The sequence below is a fragment of the Halichoerus grypus genome, chromosome 5, assembly GCF_964656455.1.
Source record: "Halichoerus grypus chromosome 5, mHalGry1.hap1.1, whole genome shotgun sequence".
Lineage (NCBI taxonomy): Eukaryota > Metazoa > Chordata > Mammalia > Carnivora > Phocidae > Halichoerus > Halichoerus grypus.
The window spans coordinates 1,719,248-1,738,738 of record NC_135716.1 but is presented as its reverse complement, the minus strand read 5'-3'; the positions used below and the strand labels follow the sequence as shown (position 1 = coordinate 1,738,738).

Genomic DNA, 19,491 nt, shown 5'->3' with positions numbered 1-19,491 from the left:
GAAGGGGAGGAGGGGAAGGAAGGAGGAGGAGGGGGAGGGAGGAGAAGGGGGAGGAAGGAGAAGGAGGAGGGGAGGGAGGAGGAGAGGGAGGGAGGAGGAGGGGAGGAGGGGGAGGAAGGAGAAGGAGGAGGCGGTAGCGGACGGAAGGGGTGCTGGCAGCCTTATGCAGTCAGGAGAGGCAGAGAAGAGCAGAACACCATATAAGGAATGGGGCTCCGGAAGCTGAGATTCCCTCGGGAGGGAGGCCCCTTCTGCCTCCCTGGCAACAGTGGTGGGGGAGGGACATCCTTTCTGGGTTACCCCAGGTTGGATGCTTCTGGGTTCCAGGCCCCTGATGTTATGTGGGCACAGGTCATGCACGCTGCCCAAAGCCAGAGGCAAACACGCAAGTCAAGCCCCCCAGCCCCTGCTGCCAGTTTCCCACTCCCTCTCTCAGACACACACTGCACACTCGTGGCCTGCTCTCATACCCCCCACCCATCCCCCAGACACACTCATACCCCCACCCATCCCCCAGACACACTCATACCCCCACCCATCCCCCAGACACACTCATACCCCCACCCATCCCTTAGACACACTCATACCCCACCTACCCATCCCCCAGACACACTCATACCCCCACCCATCCCTCAGACACACTCATACCCCCCACCCATCCCCCAGACACACTCATACCCCCACCCATCCCTTAGACACACTCATACCCACACCCATCCCCCAGACACACTCATACCCCCACCCATCCCTTAGACACACTCATACCCCACCTACCCATCCCCCAGACACACTCATACCCCCACCCATCCCCCAGACACACTCATACCCCACCCACCCATCCCCCAGACACACTCATAGTCCCCACCTGTCCCCCGATCCCTGTCCAGCCCCACTCTATCTGACTCACACACTCTGGAATCCCCACTCCCTGCCCCTCCACCAGGCCCCTTCTCCCTGCTCTCCTGGAAACCCTCCTCCCTACCCCAGAGCCAATCTGTCTCTTTCCCCCTCTGAGCTTCCACCCCTAGTTGGGGGGAAATGTCTTTCTGGCAAAAACTTGCCCAGAATTGCTCTCCTGGCATTTCTAATTAAAGGCGAGTGGGTGGGCAGAAAGGGAGGGTGGAGGGGCAGCGTGGAGTAGGAAGGGGGAGCCAGGCAGAGAAGCTGCGAGAACAGGAATCCCAGAGCTGCCCAGCCCAGTCTGCGTTCCTGGGAACCTGCCTGTGCCCGTGTGTGCGATGTCTTTGTGGCGGGGAGCGTGGCCAGGCCCACAGGTGTGACTGGCTGGTCACCACGGGGCCTGCCTGTAGCTCTGAGTCTGTGTCCACGTCTGGGGTGAGCTCGGGCTTGTGTCTCAGGGCCGTTGTCGGGGAAGACACCTAATAAGCCAGCTGGGCAGGGACCACACTCACGTGCACATGTGTGTGCATGCATGTGCATGCATGTGCATGCGTGTGCATGCGTGTGCAAGCAGTGGGAGTGCCAGAGAGTCAGCACGTGAATGACCAGTGGCTTACAAAGACCATGTCACACCTGAGGATGACACTGAGGCCCAGGTCCCCTGACCAGCTGGGTGGCCTGGGCCAGGGCACAGCTCTCTGGGTCTCAGGCCCACAGTGACCTCCAGCCCCCACTCCACCCAACCCAAGCCGGCAGCCGTCGGGCAGGGCTTCCTGGAGCGGGGAGCCCAGCTGGGACCTAGAGGGCCGGAGGGGTTGACCAGACCCAGAAAAGCAGCGAAGCGCTAGAGGGGCTGGGGGCTGGGCAAGCATCCCCTTTGTGGGGGGTCCAGGTGGGGGAGAGGATCTCAGACTCCAAGTCCTGGGTGCCCGCCTCCCAGGGCCAGAGCAGCCTGCTGCAGGCACGAGGAAGCACAGTCCAGCGGAGGGGGGCGCTGGCGGGCACGGGGAGACCTGGCAGGACCTGCGCGGAGGCCGCACATTGCTGGCCGTCACAGGTGACAGGCGACAGCCTTGGCATGGGAACACTTAATCGCTGCCCAATTATCGCCCCAGAAGCCCTCAGCACACCCCCGCACCGGAGCCTCAGGCTCTGTTCTTTTGCTGCCTCCGGAGAAGAGGTCAGGCTGGCTCCCCACCACCCAGGATGGGGGTGTCGGCCCCACCCTGCTCTGCCGCCCCCCCTGTCTCCACAAGCAGGGGTGAAGGTGCAGAGTGCGGCCTCCAGCCCCCAGCCTCACCCAGAGCAGGGCAGCTCAGGGCTGCAGGGTGGGGAGAGGGAGGCGAAGCTGTGCAGGGGGGAGGCCTGGGGGATTGCCACCCCCCCTTAGAGCCAAGCTGGTCAGCTGCTCCTTGGACTGCCTTTGAAGGAGGGGGCTCTGTTGGCAGTGAGGGCAGGCCAGAGTGACCACAGGGGGAGGCCTGCAGGTAGCAACCCCCCCAGCCCCACCCCCGTTCTGTCCCTTTGGGGTTCCAATCTTGGGCCGCTAGGGTTCCGGGCTCCCAGACCCCCGGTGCTGGTCTGGTCCGTGAGGCTAAGATGCCTATTTGGAGAGGAGATGAGGTCTCCCTCCCAAATGCACAGCCTCAGGGAGCCACACCCCCACCACACCCAAAACAGGGCCCCAGGCCCCCTCCGCAGGTCCTGCCTCCCTCTGGCTGCTTTGTGACCCAGTCCTTTCTTGCAGGGCTCACACCTGCCTCTGGGGCCCCTTAGTGCAGGCTCCCCGTCCCACTGCCTGGCTCCCTGGGTGTGCTGGGGGGTAAAGCTCATCCAGGCCCGTCAGGCTGCCTGTGTCTGTGGACTCATAGCCCTGGGACTTTCCAGACTCCCCCTGTCTGCACAGGGCCTCTGTCGCAGCTGGTCACTGGGAAATCGCCCGCGGTAGTCAGTGGTTAGCAGCACTTAGCCCCCAGGGTGGGAGCACAGGCTCCGTGGGGGGAGCAGAGCACCAGCTGATGATGCCCCCCCACCCCACCCCGTACCAGGGCCACCGCTGCACCAGCCCCGTGACCCTGTCCTTGTGGGGTAGAAGCCGGGCAGCTGGGGTCCACCCGCTGTTCACCTGGCCCTCCCTGCCCAGCCTCGGCCCATGGTCCCTGCCTGCCACCCCGTGGGGCCCTCCTGGGTCACATGGCCTCACTCCACTGCCCCCACAACCGGTGGGGCTGGAGGGGAAGGACGAGGCCCACCCGGATTCCCCACGAGCCCTCTGCAGGCCCAGCTCTCCTTCCCCAGCATCTCCTCAGGAGGGGCTGTGTCTTTGGAAGCAGCCCGGGGGTCGGGGATGGCTGCCTTGGGGGGCTGCTGCACAGGCCCCAGGGATGTGGGGTGAGCAGAGGCCCTGGGAGAGCAGCTGGCCCCAGGGCCTGGGCTCTGGGACGAGCCCTTCTGGCCTCATCTCTCCCGCTCTGGGCACCTCCTGCGGGGGGGGGGGGGCGCGGGGGGGGCTGGGCCCTGGGGAGGCAGGGCCACAGAGGAAGCCTGGAGAGGCAGAGACAGGGCCAGGGCATGGGGCATGGCGTCGTGGAGGTGAGATTGGGCCCAAGGGCAAAGAGGAAGGAGGGACCAGTGGGGCGGAGGGGCAGAGAGATGGAGACGCCAGGAGAGCGGGAGAGACAGGGCCCCGGTTCCTTTCTCCAGGAGACATGCTCGCCCTGTTTTCACAGAAGTTCTCAGGGGTGGGGGGCCCTGCCCCGGGCCCTTTAGCCAGCAAGTGAGAGGCGGGGTCCCTCGGCCACACCTGCCTGATGCACCTGCTGCAGCCAGGCCGGCCTCCGAGAGACGGACCCCTGGGAGCCCAGGGCAGAGTGGGGGCAGGGCGACAGGAACCCCGTCAGCGGCGGGCGCATGCGCTGCTGAGAGGCCTGAGATGGGGGCCTGAGCACTGGCGTGGGGGGCCCCGTGGGAGGCAGAGGTGTCTGGTTGGGGGGGGCTCCGAGTGAGCATCCAGAGCTGAGGGAACATCTTCTTTCCAATCCTCCCCCCACCCGAACTTCCTCTTGTCTCCAGCTTGGCAGGGTGTGTGTGCTGCGTCCTGTCCCTGGAACAGGCAGCCTGCTCGTTCTGGGCCCCCACACAGCAGACCCTCTCCCCGCCCCCCTCCTGCCGCCTGCCTCAGCGCCTCCCTCCCTGCGCGGGCTCCAAGGAAAGTTTTGTATTTTTCCGACGAGGCCGGCACAGAGGTGCCTGAGCCAGCTGCGCCTCGCACCCTGCCGGCACCCGCCCTACGCCGGGAGGTTGAGCCCCAGGGACTGGAGACCATCCTCACCAGCGCCCTGAGCCAGTACGGAAGGGAGAGACAGACCCGGAGAGAGCCAGGGACTTGTCCAAGCTCCGCAGCAAGGAGGCCAGACCAGGGCACTGCGGTGAGCCTGGGTGGGGAAAGGCCTGCAGGCTCCTGGAGGTCTCGTGAGCTCAGTCCGTGTCCTGTGCAACCGTGGGTAAGTCCTCTCAGCCCTGCCCCTTCCGGGCACCCACATTCTTCCCTGTAAAGAATCCTCACCCTACTCGGCCGGGGGCAAGTCAGTCATTCAATCAGGAACGGCTCCCGAGCCCGACGCGGCAGGTGCTCTTCAAGCTGGGGTGCAGGGGTGTGCAGATGGCCCCATAAAACGGGCATCATCATGACCCGCCCATGGGCCCTGGAGCGCAGGATGGGGCGCAGGAGGACGCAGGCTGCGTGTGGCTCTAGGCATGCAGCTCAGGCCTCGGCGCGGAGCCTCGGGCTCTTCCCCTCCAGCGAATCAGACTGGCTCCCCTCCCGGCAGAGCCAGGACCAGGGGAGGAGGGAGGCCTCTGTGGTGTGCGGGGTGGGAACCCTGGACAGGTGGGCCCAGGACGCACTGCACGCACGCGGCTCACCGTGTGAGCGCCCACACGGTGTCTGTGTCTCAAGTGTCCCCTTGGCTCGGCAGGTGCCTCAGGCTGGGTCTGAGCGTCCACAGAGCACTGGAGGGGCATTGGGCCCCTGCGTCCCCACCCCGCTTCTCCTCGAGGCACTGTGTGACCTCCTGCAGATGCATTAACCCCTCTGGCCCCAGCGCCCTCCTTGCCACACAATGGGCACACCGTACCCAGGGGAGGCCGAGGGTCTTGGCGTGGGCAGCTTGGAGGCTGGCAGCAGTGGTGGGCGCTTACAAGGGGTGGACTGTGAACCTCCTTGTTCACTCTGTGAATGCCCGATCCGACCCACGGCACATCACCCCTGATTCCAATGACAAAGGCCTGTCCGGTTTTAAAACCGAAGCATAAAAACTCGGCGTGGTTTTACATGTTGTCTAAATCTGAGCCCACTGTCACCGCCTCCAGGAAGCCTTCCCATACTCATAGCACTATGTTAACTGGGTCTTTTGTGATCTTGTCCTCCCTAGTACGTGTCCGGCTCAGAGCCCCCGAGCATGCTCTCTTCCTCTGTGTGTCACTGTATGAGTGTGAACGTCTGGGGGGGGGTGTGCATCAGTGCCTTCCTGATCCTCTGTCCGAGCAAGGCATGCTCTCGCTCACCGTGCAGCCTCTGAGTCTGTGCTGGGCCTGTGCAGTGGACCAGCCCACCGCGTTCCTCCCCTGAGGAGACTCGGTCTGCTCAGATTCCCCAGCACCCCAGATGTTCTGGGGCCAGCAGCCCAAGGAGCCCCGACGGGTGGGGAGAGCTGGAGGATGAGCAGGGGTGGGCTGGCTGCAGGTGGCCAGCAGGGCAGGGGGGCCAGGATTTCTGGGTTCTGTCCCTCGCCAGGGGCAGAGCCGGGAGGGGAGGGTTACTAGAGAGAGGGGACAGGTCCCAAGGCCACCAACCTGGGTCTGTGGAGGGAGGACAGGGGCTTGGGCAGGGGCAGGTGGCTGGAGAGCCGAGCTGTGGGTGGGAGAAGGTTCGAGGGCTCTGAGGAGGGTCAGGGATGAGGGGAGAGCCAGGGTCCCAGTGTCCCGGCAGTCACGTGTAGGAGCGCCGTGAGGACTCGCAGGCGCGGCTGGGAGCCCGCCTGCGGGGGTTGGAGCCCGTGGCCACCCCCTCCTCTCTGCCCCACTGGGCCCCCTGCCAGGCTGCGCCGCCCCCGCCGCCTCCCTGGACACCCAGGGGACTCAGATCAGATGGTGCCGCAGGAGCCCCGAGCGTGGCCGGCCCCTCCGCCCGGATGGGGGTGTGCTGCCAGCTGGCCCTGGCCGGACACCCCCGGAGCTGGGGGTTCAGGACGTCCAGGGAGCGGGTGGTGGCCAGCTTGCCTGCCGTTCTGTGCCTCTCCATTTAGAGCGCGCCCGGCACAGAGCGCCGGCTTCCAGGCACACTTCCGGAGCCATACAAGGAGACAGGCCGAGAATAGCTCAGTGTGACGCAGCCAGGAGCTTCCCCACGCAGGCAGGCTCTGCGCCATGCCTCACCCCGGAGGGCCGCCCTGGAGGGACCCCTGCCCCGCACCACCCCTGCCGGAAATGGCTTGGGGTCCCTTCTGCTTTCTGTCTGCGAGCCCTTCCCGCCCCTCCCCTGGGGCTGGGGCCTGGGCCTCCTGCCCCTCCTGCTGTCACCCCTGCTCTGGCCATCCTGTCCAGGCGAGACCTCTGTGCTGGGGCCTTGACCTGGATGTCCCAGAGCTGCCGGCCTGGCCACCTTGCTCCGCGGCAAGCCCCGCGGCTGCCCCACGCAGGCATCTGGCGTCTTCCCGCGCTCCTGCTTCGCGGGCGTGGGCACCTCCCTGTCTGCCGCAGGCCTCTGGGGTTCCAGGCGTGAGCCATGATGGTTCTTGGCCCTCAGGGGCCCGGCGTGTGCTGGGCCAAGGCCGCCCGTTCTCCCAGATGTGAGCTCATTCTCTCCCCAGCTGCGAGGCCCACAGGGGTACCTTGATGGCACCTGTCCCCAGGGCCTCGTCACCTCTCTTGGGGCCCCAGGCCACACCCTGCCATAGCTGTCCTGCAGCTCTTACTAATCTTGAACGAAAGGCCCCTGTTTCCATTTAGCCATGGACCCCACCAATGATACGGCCAGTCCCGCCTGCCAGGGTCCCTTCCCCATCCTGGGGGTGGGGGTCCGCTCTTCGGTGATCTGTCTGGAAAGAGGGTTGACACAGAGACTACGTGGGAGAAGGGGGCCCCACTGCATACTGAGCATCACCCTGAACCTTGGAATAGCTGGGCTGGGGGTTGGGGTGCTAGGGAACCGGATCAGGGAGCCAATGGTCCTGGTACTTCCGTGCACTGTCATCTGCCACTGTGCAGGGTGGGACTGAGCTACTCCAGACACCCTCTGAGCCTTGGCCTCTTTAGCTGACGGGGGTTCGCTCCACAGAGGCTCATCGTGGATGGCAGACCCCGAGGTGGGTCAGCATGTCCGGAGCACAACCCACATCCCTCACTCTGCGTTCTTGGTCTTAAGAACTGTATCTGGCAGGTGCCTGACCGGGGAATTTGGGGGGGATGGCAGAACCCCTAGTGGGGGGGGCCACAGTGCAAAGAGGCCGGGGTGCTTTGAGGTGGGAGATGACCTCCCAGGCATCTGCCTGGCCTACTACGTGCCTCCCCCTGGTTTCGGGACACCTCTCTGTTCCCCACAAGCCAGTGTGGAGTGCAGAGCTGGGTTGGGAAGGCCAGGGTGGGGCTACTGGGCTTCTCCCACCATCCCTGGACAGGACCTGGCCGATGTTCCTTCTTCCCTCTCCCTGACCAAGCTCCAGGCCGGCCTCCAATATCCTGAGGTTCAGGAATTGTCCAGGATTGCTGAGGAAACGATGCACAGCACAGAACATGATGGTTGTCTGCGCCCCCAACCTCCTGTCTGGGCTTTTCCCACTTCCTCCAAACGCACATTCACTCGTCCCTGACCAAAGCGGGGAGGGTGGAGGGGCAGCCCTTGGAGGACAGGCCTCTAAGGCAGGGCATCAGGGCATCGGGGCAGGCTGGCTGGGGGCTTGGGCTGGGTGGGGCCTCAGAATGAGGAAGGGGTGGAGCCCCCAACCTGGGGGGTCAGCGCCACACGCCACCCCCAGAGCAAGACTGTCCCCCACCCCCATGACTGCCCTGTGGGCAGCTGTCCTCCCAGGACGCAGTGCTTGTCCCTTACCTGCAGGTGAGGGGACGCTGGGCCCCATCAGTTCTTGGATGCAGGCAGGGCTGGACTCCAGGGCTCTTCCTGCCACAGCCCCCCCTCCCCCCCCAGACCCATGGCCGCCCCTGCCCTCTGCTCTGTCTTCCTCCTCTGTCCCTCACCAACCACTGGCATCCTAGGCCCATCCAGGGCCCGGGCGCCACCTGCTGGCTGCGCGACCACCTAGCACGTTCTCTGGCCTCCCCTTGACCCCTCTCCCCTCTTCCTTCCTCCCGGCTCCCCTCTCCCCTCCTCCCCCTCCCCCCTCTCTCCCCTTTGCTGAACTTCAGTTCCTCTGTCTCCAGGCCTGATGCCACTGGCCTGACCCCTCAGCCGTCCTTGCAGATGGCGGTCACCGATGCCACTTTCCTTACTCAGCGGCAGAAGGAAGTCAGGCCCTCCCTGTGTGGGGCTGGGGCTGGGGACAAACCACCAGGGGAGAGGAGAAGGAGCAGGTTAGGAGGATGGTCCTGGATATGGCCTCTGGGGGGCAGTTGTCCGACCCTCAAACCTGGAGGTCAGAGTAAGGGTACAGGGCCCCTGGGGATGCCCCCAACCCACTGCAGTTCCAGCTCAGCACACCCACACCCACACACATGCCCCTCTGGACGGAGAATCAGCAGGCCCCCAGACTTTACCCCCCATCAGGCTTCTGCAGGCCCCCAGACCCACTCCTGTAAGGGCCCAGAGCACACCCCCTTCACTTCCAAACCCTCAGCTAAAGCCACAACTCCCACATCCCGCCTCTGGCCTCCTCCTGCCCAGGGGCAATGGGGGCTAGGAACCATCCCCCTCCGCTGAAGGATGTCACCCGCCTATCCCAGACCCTCAGGCCATCCCCAGGGCCCCATATGTCCCCCACAGCTGGGGCTCCGGGTCTTGGCTCCTTCAGACCTGGGTCTGGGCAGGGCCTGGGAGTCCGGGGAGCCTCAGGGAGGAAGTCAGACACCCCCAGACCCTGGCCTCAGCCATGAGGAGTCAGGTTTCCCGCGCCTGAGGCTGCCAGGCTGACACTGGGAAGAAGGCAGACAAGGGGCTCCCCTCCCTAGGCACTGCTCCCCCCTCCCGAAGCCACCCAGGCCAGAGAGGGATGACTGAGGTGGGTCCCTCACCAGAGCAGAGGCATCAGCTGAGCGATTTACGGCGTTCTGCCCCATTTCTACAGCAGGGGCAGCTCGGGGGGTGTCCGGCTGCCTGCCTGCCTGCCTCAGCTGGAAATGAGCCCTTCGTGTCTGCCTAACCACACGGTGAGATGAGACCACATTCCCTGAGTGGACACTGCTTTTTGCTACATAAGAATAAAATGCCATGACCAGAGCCCACAAGGACCTCAGTGTCAAGTTGAGAGTGAACCCGGAGAGCCAGGAGACGGTGTCTGGAGAGCCGTCCCATAGGCCCGCAGGCTCAGGCTGCCTGTGGTGGGAGCAGTGTGGCCGTTTCCCAGTGCCACCCTCGGTGAGGAGGCAGTCCCATAAAACCCACTGCCACCGGGGAGGGGCCCAGGGCCATGCCATAGCCTCCCTGGAGGACAAACTGAAGAGAGTGAAAATAACTTCCTCTGCCAGCCCACATCTGGGGCAGGAGGTTGGGGGGCAAGGCAAGGTTTAAATCTGTAGACAGTCATCTGAGCCAATCCTGGAAAAAGTTCTCAATCCATTCAGTTCAGAGCCTGATGTCACCATTATCATCCTTGTCACCACCCTTGGCATTCACCTGGCCAACGTCATCACCTCCACCAGAACCAAATGCTAGTCATCAATGCTGTCATCATCAGTTCTAGCACTGACACCAACACCTTCAGTGCTTCCTTCACCGTATCACTTCTGACGTCACAGTGATTATCACCACCACCACCATCGCCACCACCCTCATCATCACTACCACCACCACCATCACCTCCACCACCACCATCACCACCACCACCACCACCACCACCCTCATCATCACCACCACCACCACCATCCTCATCATCACCACCACCACCACCATCACCACCATCCTCATCATCACCACCATCATCATCATCATCACCATCATCACCATCACCACCACCATCCTCATCATCACCACCATCATTACCACCATCACCATCATCATCACCACCATCATCACCATCATCACCATCACCATTACCACCATCATCCTCCTCATCACCATCACCATCCTCATCATCACCACCATCATCACCACCATCACCATCATCACCACCACCACTATCACCATCATCACCACCATCACCACCATCCTCATCATCACCACCACCATCCTCATCATCACCACCATCCTCATCATCACCACCATCATCACCATCATCACCATCACCATCATCACCACCATCACCATCATCCTCATCATCACCATCACCACCACCATCATCACCATCATCACCATCACCACCACCATCACCATCCTCCTCATCACCATCATCACCATCCTCATCATCTCACCATCATCCTCATCATCACCACCATCATCATCATTACCATCACCACCATCATCCTCCTCATCACCATCCTCCTCCTCATCACCATCATCACCATCACCACCATCATCCTCCTCATCGCCATCATCCTCCTCATCACCATCACCATCATCACGACCACTTTCATCACCAATACTCCTGATACCCAATAGCTCATCGCATTTTGGCCGTCCTTAACATCTATGTAACTATGAACACCACAATCATAGTTAATCCTTCCCCCATCCTTCTTCCATCCTTCCATCTACCACCTAACCTTCCATTCTTTCATCTAGCAAGATCTTCTCCTCCCAGTGTCTGCCCACCCACCCAAGCTTTGAGGTGCAAGATGGTTAAGACCAAACCACAGTCCTCACAGAGTCCAATGTATGCAGACCTCTGGGGCACAGACCATGAGGGGCTCTAAAAGTGTACATCAGGGCTCCAGGGACCAGAGGAGGAACCACTGGTCTTCTGGGGTCCTAGGGACAGAGCCCGGAGCAGCTACTAAGGAGTGGGTGGATGGTGAATTTGGCTGAGCAGTGGGCCTGGGAGCCTCTGTCCCACAGACCCCTTCCACTCCATCCAGACAAAGGTCAAGAGGCTGTGCAGGGAGCCCCAGACCTTGGAGGTCTGAGGTTTGCAGAGAGCACAAGCTTCTCTTCCCTGCCCTCAGTCACAGGCGGGTTCTTTGCTGCACTCCTCCTTTGTGTGACAAAGGACCCTCCCATGCATTCATCTGCTGTATTCAGCAACTCTGCACTGGTGACTTGCTTTGGCCATACAGGGTGTTGGGGTGGTGCACCAGTGACTCGTCACATCTGCACTGGACGCATCTGGGCTTGTTCGCAGGTGGCTCTCACCCATGGTGGGAATGCCGAGGGCTGCAGAGGTCCAGGGGTTCAGATGGCTCAGCCCTGGGGAGGGCAAACACGCAGAAACAGGGGTCTCGGGGAGGCCAAGCTGGTCAGGGACCACCCCAGCTGCCTCATAGGGAGAAGGCCTGAGATCTGGCTGGTGCCCCCAGGTGGGCAGAGCCCCATCAGCCCAAGCACCCTTCTGCCTGGCCTGACACCACTCCCACAGTGTTCCCTGCTCCCCCAGACCAGCTCCAGCACCCAGAATGGTAGGCTCAGCCCTTGTGCTGGCATTTGGGCTCCCTACGCAGGGAGCCTGCCAGCACAGAGGGGCCCTGGGGGTGGTTATCTGCTGAATCACCGCAGAGATGTCACTGAGGCCTGGCACCCAGCTGCAATCCAGGTTGGGAGACAAGGCTCCCGCCTCCGGCTCCCCGTGCTCACTCTCTCGCTCGCTCTCTCTCAGAGAGGCCTGGCCCAGCCCCAGCAGGACAAGGAGGCTGCACCAGGGTCTTCACGCACGCTGGCCAAGTTCTTTCCACTCAGGGCCTGGCTGGATGCCCCCGTCCCCTACTCCCCTGACTGAGGGGGCGCTCACCCAAGCCCTGGGCAAAACGTGCTCACAGCTGTGGGCAGCGCAGGAAGAACTGCCCCCAACAGCACTCCAGAGGCGGCGCCCTCTCCTCACCCATGGCCTTGGACACCAAGGGCCAACCTCTTGGAATGGCTGAGGGTGGCCGTGGCCTCCAGTCCGCTTCCTAGAAGCAGGACCTAACGTGAGGACGTCTGTTCCAGCGGCTCACTGAGGTGGGCTCTCCGTCGGGGGGCGGGCGGGGGCAGAGCCGAGGAAGGGCTTGTACACAGCCAAGTCCAGCCTCAGCAACCCCCGTGGGGCTCCGAAGGGTGAACGTGGCTCCCTGGAGCCCCTCGGCCCACCTTTCATCCCAGGCCGCTCAGTGGCCTCCACCTCCGAGAGGAGGTCCCTCCCTGACAAGGGCAGTTCTCCAAAGGAAGGGGTGCTGTGAATTGTTCCCAGCCAGCACTCATGGCAGCCGGGTGGGGGGTGCCACCCAAGTGGGGGGGTCTGGGAGGGCCCGAGGGATGGGGCGTATGCCCCGAGCTCAGCGGCTTCAAGCAGCCATCGTTCTCTCTCGGCGTCCACGGGCCAGGACCTTGGAGGCCTGGGCTCACGCAGGGCTCTGCTCAGTGCCCTTCCAGGCTGGCTGCCTGCATCACCTGAGGGATGGACCCAGGACGTATCTACTCCTGAGTTCATAAGCGTGGCCGCCAACGGGAGGCTCCAGCTTCTCACTAGTTGGTCAGCCGGCACAGCAGCCTGCTTGTGATGGGGAGGAAAAGGAGAGGGTCAGAGAGAGAGCCCTTAAAAAGGGATCTGGGCTCCTCTGGATGCTGGGCCCACCCCCTCCTGGAAGATGCCTCCTCCCCGCCCCGACACTGACCTTCTGCTATTTTGCCTTCCCAGTGTCCCCTCTGGGAAGCTTCTCAGGCTCTTCTCTGCATCCCCCCAGCCCCTGGGCTCAGCCAGCGTCCGTCTCCAGGCCTCTTTAGGTGGGAGCTGTGTCCCAGGGAGCACGGGGCCGGGCAAGACAGGTGCCAAGGGAAGGGAGTTCCCTGCCCCTTCAGGGGGCCCCCGGCTGGCTCGCTGGGCTCACCCCCACCCGGGGACCTACAACTTTCTGATTTCTGCAGCGAGAGGCCACCGACTCCAGCTGGTGACTGGGAAGGGCCGGAGCCCAAGACCCTGTTAGGTGGCGGGGCGGGGGGGCGGCGGGGGGAAGGCAGGGCAGGTGGCCACTAGGCCCCAAAGACCCATGGCCACAGAGGGTGGAGCCCGGCACAGAGGGATCTCGGCTCTGGCCCCGGCAGGCCCCTGCCCACTGTGCGACTGCTCGTGCTCCGTTCCGCAGGAAAGCACAGCCCTGGTCGCTCCCCCAGGAGCCCCCGGGGGAGCTGCAGTCTGGGAGCTGTGTGGGGAGCCCGGCTCAGCATCGACGCCTCCCCGCCGCTCTTCAGTGAGTCAGCTCCGGGACCACTCGTCCGCCCCCACACCCGGGACTGCTGCTGTCACCCAGGGGACCTGGAACCACACTCAGAGCTGGAGTTGTGACAGAGGCGGGGCAGGGGGAGTGTTTCAGCAGGGAGAGCACTGAGTCACACGTGGGAGGAGGCAGGAGGTCAGCGTCTAGAGGTTAAGAGTAAATCACACACAGGGGCTCCAGGCTCCCTGGTCTTGTCCTCTTTAGGAGCTGAGAAAATACAGGGGCCAGTGAGAACTCAGCCTGTGACTACCTTCAAGGATTAACCTGTGACCAGGGTCAGGGCTCAGAGTGTGACCGGGGTCAGAGCTCGGAGTGTGACCGGGGTCAGGGCTCAGAGTGTGACCGGGGTCAGGGCACAGAGTGTGTGACTGGGGTCAGGGCACAGAGTGGGACCAGGATCAGGGCTCAGAGTGTGACCAGGGGCAGGGCACAGAGTGTGACCATGTTCAGGACTCAGCCTGTGGTTGGGATCAGGGCTCAGTGTTGCACCGGGGTCTGGAGCATAGTCTGGGGTTCAGGCTGTGTGGGATCCTACTGTCCCTGCTGTCGGGAGGAAGCATTATTGGGTACCAGGGGTCACCCCGAATGGTCCATACCTGTCCACGTGCTTGGGCACCCCAGGTGTGCCTTCCTCAGCTGCCTTTGTGGCCTCCGTGTACTTTTCCTGGCATTTATGAGGCACACACCTGTCCTGGGCACGCAGGGTTGCCCAGAGGAATCAGCCTGGCCTCAGCCCTGAGAAGCTCTGGGACCTCGTGGGGCTCAATGCTTGGATGCTGGGGTCTCCCTGGGGTAGGAGATGCTGGGAGGAGGTGCGAAGATTGGAGGCTGCAGTGTTCTGGGCAATGACAAGGCCCGGGGCTGACGGTGGGCAGTAGACAGTGGAGGTGGGAGGGGAGAGGAGGCATGGAAGGGATGGGGGGAGAGGCGGGTACTGGCTTGGGAAAGGAGGGGCCTCGGGGGCTGTGAGGGGAGGCCTGGCTTTCACCCCATCTCTCGGCCACCCAGACACGCACCTGCCTGCCCAGACCAGGCACAGCAGATCCCTGACTCCTGGCTGGGTGGAACCTTCTGGCTCCGTCGGCGGTGGGTGGGAGTCACGCATACTCCCCCGTGTGTCCAGCAGAGGGCACTGTGCAGTCCGGAGAGAGAGCAAAGCGAGCCCCTGGCCCGTGAGGGTCTGCGGGGTGCCGAAGGCGCCGTGTCCACACTCACAGGCCTCTGTGCCCAGGCTGGAGACTGTTCCCGGAGAGGGTGTGACAGAGGAGTGACAACCGCACCTTACAGCCTCGTCTCTGTGGGGGCGGTGGGAGCAGCCCATCAAACCAGACAGGGCAGCCCCACGTGCCCTCACCTTGCTGCGCCTCTGGCCCAGACCCAGGGCGGTGGGCTGACCCTGCCAGAGAGCTGCGGCGACCCCCCCGCTGGGCCTGGAGGCTCTAGCCTCTTCTTTGGGCCGTGACCAACAGTCCCTGCCCATGGTCCAGGGAGGTAGACACACCGGATGGGCATCACACGGGGGGAGATCAGTGGTCGGGGGCGCCTAGGGGCCCCTGCGCAATGCGGCAGTGGTGGGCATAGTCCACACTCCACCCCCTGGCCTGGCCTTCTCCACCTCCAAAGGCCCATGTCCCCAGAAGGTCTGGTTGGGGCCAGAGAGGTGGCAGGACCCGGCCACAGTTCAGGAGGGCACAGGAGCCCCGTGCCATGAACCCCAGCCAGATGGAGGCCCAGGCCACTGTCCCCACAGCCGGCCTCGGGCTCCCCGTGTGGGCACTGAGTGGGCAGAACAGACTTTCCAAGCTCCACAGTCTCAGGCAGGCAATCTGGAGAGGTCTGGCTTTCTCCCAAGCTGAGAGGGCTCCTGACCCAGAGTCCCTGGGCCCGAGCTGCCCTCTAGAGCTGTGTGCCCTCGGGCCATCTCTGTCCGCCGTCCCTGAGGGGTGGGGGAGCCGCTGTCAGGGAGGTGGTGCAGGGCTGTGTCCGTGCACAGGAGGGACGCGTCAGCATGGAGCTGGGGCAGGAGGGGCAGGATGTCACACAGCCCTACACGTGGGGTCTCCCCGGGGTAGGAGGAGCTGGGCATTGCCTGCCTGTAGCTGAGGGCCCAGCCTCCCTCTCTCCCTCCCCTCCTTCCCCCTTTGGGGAAGGGACCACCCCGCCATTCCCGTGCCCGTCCCCACGCTGTCCAGAGGGACAGAAGTGACCCACAAGCAGTGACCACTGGGAGTGGCTGGTGCGCCCCCGGGGGTCTACTGGGACCCTCGTCTTCAGTGGCAAGAGGCCTGCGTGCCTCCAGGGAAGGCGCGTCCAGCAGCCACACTGCACAGCCCCCGCAGGCCTGGGCTCTAGGGGCGCCGGTGTGCGCGGTGGGGGCCGCAGAACAGCGCCCCCGAGTGCCGGGGCGGGAGGAGCTCTGCTGAGCAAAGGCAGCGGCCCCTCCTGGAGGCCCCTCCTGGGCCCCCGTGAAAGCCTCTCCCTGAGCAAACAGCACGCACAGGCGGGGACGGCGGGGTGAGGGCCCGCGCACCCTCGTCGCCCTGCCCTGCTTGACATTCCCCGTTTCCCCTTCGTTCTCCCCTTTCTCCTGGAGCGTCTTGGAGCAAACCCCACACCCCACGTCCTTTTCCCGTAAGTCCTTTGGTATGTATCTGTGAAACAAGCCTTCTGGGAATAGAAACAGACATTACTCATGACTCCAGTAACACTTGCACCGTCCCTGCTAGGATCTGAGGCCCGACCAGGCTCAGTTTTCCCAGCTGACTACAGAATACTTTTTACCGTTGGTTTTTCCAGTCGAGAGTGAACGCGGCCCTGCATTGCGTGGCTTGGTTCCTGGTGGACCACCCTTGCTTTGGGGCCCTGAGGGTCAGCCAGGAGACAAAGCCTGTGTGCTGACACGGTGAGACAGACGCCCAGGACCCACCATAGTGGGGTGGCCAGGGAGGACTCCGTAGAGCCACCTTGATGGACTCAGGCTGAGAGGAAAGTACATGCAAAGGCCCTGAGGCAGGAATGAGCTTGCCATGTTTGAGAAACAGAAGGAAGGAGCCCTGGGAGGAGGGGAGGCATGGAATGTTGGAAAGGAGGCCAAAGGTAGCAGCAAGGTCCAGCTGAGAAGGCCTGTGGGAGGGGGGGCACTTATTCCAGGGCAGAGGAGGATGTGCTCTAGCCTTTGTGGGAGAAGGGTGGGGGAGCCAGGGCTGGGGAGAGTGGTGGGGCCATGGTCCAGGTTGACCATCCCCTTCTTTTCTCTATGGATTAGAGGTCCATGATGCGGAGGCTGACCTTCTCCCCTGAGGCTGAATGTCCCTGCAGGCGGGCCCAGGACCAGAGGAGCTGGCAGGAGCCCGGGGCACCCCTTCCTCTGTCGGGTGGGTGGCTGAGGGTAAGGCGGACGGAGAGCAGGCGGCCGTGGGGGGCGGGCAGGAATCCCCCGAGCAGCTCCCATGTACCAGGCACTGTTTCAGACCCTGCAGCAAACACAACAGTAAAATCCCATCTCTGTGTATTTTCTGCCCATTATCCTCCTGCTCCTGGTCCTCCTCCCCTGGGTACGCTCAAAGCTCCCTCCCCAGGGCACAGTCCCCTCTTTTCTCTGTGTGGGCTGCCCCGGGTGGGGCGCCAAGGTGGGGGCCGGCACAGGGCCAGGCTGCAGGGAGGACCGAGGGGTGCCAGGAGTCCACAAGCCTGGCCTACAAGGCCCAGGGGTCCTGCCTGCTCACTGTCTCGGGCTCAAGGTCCCCATGACTAAGTGGCCTGGACCTCAAATAAGGCAGAGAAGATTGTGACCAGTGACCACACAGCCGGCTGAAGAGCCCATGCCCAGGCCGAGGGTGGGAGGGGCCGCGTCCTATGTCCCCCGCCCAGAGAGCACAATATGGCTGGCAGGCTCAGGGTGGGCAGAGGGAGACCTACACACCTACACACACTATTCCCGGGAGCGGGCAGGTCCCCAGGAGTGGGCAGGTCCCCAGGAGTGGGCAGGTCCCTGGGAGTGGAAGAGATCCCTGGGAGTGGGCAGGTCAGGAATGGGAAAGGTCCCCGGGAGTGGGCAGGTTCCCAGGTGTGGGCGAGTTCCCCAGGACCGGGCAGGTCCCCGGGGGTGGGAGAGGTCCCCGGGAGTGGGAGAGGTACCCGGGAGTGAGCAGGTCCCCGGGAGTGGGTGAGGTCCCCGGGAGTGGGTGAGGTCCCTGGGAGTGGGCGAGTTCCCTGGGACTGGGCAGGTCCCCCGGGGTGGGAGAGGTCCCTGGGAGTGGGCAGGTCCCCGGGAGTGGGCAGGTCCCTGGGAGTAGGTGAGATCCCTGAGAGTGGGTGAGGTTCCTGGGAGTGGGCAGGTCCCTGGGAGTAGGTGAGATCCCTGGGAGTGGGCGAGTTCCCCGGGAGTGGGCAGGTCCCCGGGGGTGGGCAGGTCCCCGGGAGTGGGAAAGGTCCCTGGGAGTGAGCAGGTCCCCGGGAGTAGGTGAGGTCCCTGGGAGTGGGTGAGGTCCCTGGGAGTGGGCAGGTCCCCGGGAGTGGGCAGGTCCCTGGGAGTAGGTGAGATCCCTGAGAGTGGGTGAGGTTCCCGGGAGTGGGCCGGTCCCTGGGAGTAGGTGAGATCCCTGGGAGTGGGCGAGTTCCCCGGGAGTGGGCAGGTCCCCGGGGGTGGGCAGGTCCCTGGGAGTGGGAAAGGTCCCCGGGAGTGAGCAGGTCCCCGGGAGTAGGTGAGGTCCCTGGGAGTGGGTGAGGTCCCTGGGAGTGGGCAGGTCCCCGGGTGTGGGCGAGTTCCCCGGGACTGGGCAGGTCCCCGGGAGTGGGAGAGGTCCCCGGGAGTGAGCAGGTCCCTGGGAGTAGGTGAGGTCCCCAGGAATGGGCAGGTCCCCGGGAGAGAGCCAGTTCCCCGGGACTGGGCAGGTCCCCAGGGGTGGGAGAGGTCCCCGGGAGTGGGCAGGTCCCCGGGAGTGGGTGAGGTCCCCAGGAGTGGGCAAGGATGGAGACAAAAATCTGCCGGGGACCCTGGGTGGCTCAGTCGGTTAAGCATCCAACTCGATTTTGGCTCTGGTCATGATCTCAGGGTCGTGGGATTGAGCCCCACAGCAGGCTCTGTGCTCAGCATGGAGTCTGCTTCTCTCTCTCCCTCTGCCTCTGCCCTTCCTCCTTCTCTCTCTCACAAATAGATAAATAAATCTTAAAAAAAAAAAAGTGCCTAGGAGCACCAGCGTCCCCAGTGTCAGGAGTCCAACAGCCTGGGACACAGGACAGGAGGGTGAGGTTCTAGAAGTTGCTGCAGAATGTGAACAAGGGGGTGGTGTTCCCCTGCTTGTGTCCCTCCACATACATGCCCCTTGTCTGTGGACCCCTTGTCCTCTGTTGCCTGGCCTTGAAGAGCCCCTGCCCCTGCCCATGCTGCACCCCCACCTAGACTGCCCATCCCTCCTTGCCGCTGGCTGGTGGCCCCTTCCAGAGAGCCCTCCATGATGCATCCCCTGCACATTGCACGTGCCAGGTCCTAAGGCTGTTGAATGTTCTGGGATTGGTTGGTGACGTGTTTGTCACCCCTTCAGGTCATGGCCCCTCAAGTGTCCCCAGTGCCTGGGACTGGCACATGGTAGGTACAAAGCCCCTGAGGACGATGGGATGAACCAGAGAGGGGATGGGAGTACTAGAGAACCAATGGAGACCCCAAGAGAAGCCCCAGTGCTGCCTCGGGCCCAGGTTCATGTGGTGACTCTGGATGGTAGACTTCTGGATGAGGGGACTTCCCAGGGTGGTACCATGAGCCCACGCCCAACAGCACTTCTGCACTGGTCGCTAGAAAAGGCCACTGGACCAGGAAGTCCCAGCACCCATCAGACGAGGCTGGAGCATGGGCCCTGGCACCTCTGGTTGGAATGGGGCACCCTCTACTTGCCCACTCTGGTCCCATCACGTCCCTTCTGCCCACATGGCCATGGTCATCAGAGGCAGAGAGCTATTGATGGATGTTTTTATTTCCCATCAGGGCCTGGGGACCAAGGACACCTAATTCAGGGAGTGGAGCCAGGTAAAGCCCCTCACTGTGGCTTAGCATGCAAATACCAGGAGAAAAGCTGGACTCTGGAA

The 19,491-nt window shown here is 63.4% G+C and overlaps 1 protein-coding gene across 1 annotated transcript in view; it reads left to right on the top strand.

The window, feature by feature from the left end:
- The first annotated feature begins 3,284 nt into the window (after positions 1-3,284).
- PSCA (prostate stem cell antigen) overlaps positions 3,285-19,491 on the top strand; it is a 42,647-nt gene continuing 26,440 nt past the window's right edge. Inside the window, exons 1-2 of the mRNA XM_078071653.1 lie at positions 3,285-3,291; positions 4,334-4,403. Of these exons, the coding sequence (XP_077927779.1) occupies positions 3,285-3,291; positions 4,334-4,403 (77 nt within the window). The remainder of the gene's footprint in view (positions 3,292-4,333; positions 4,404-19,491) is intronic.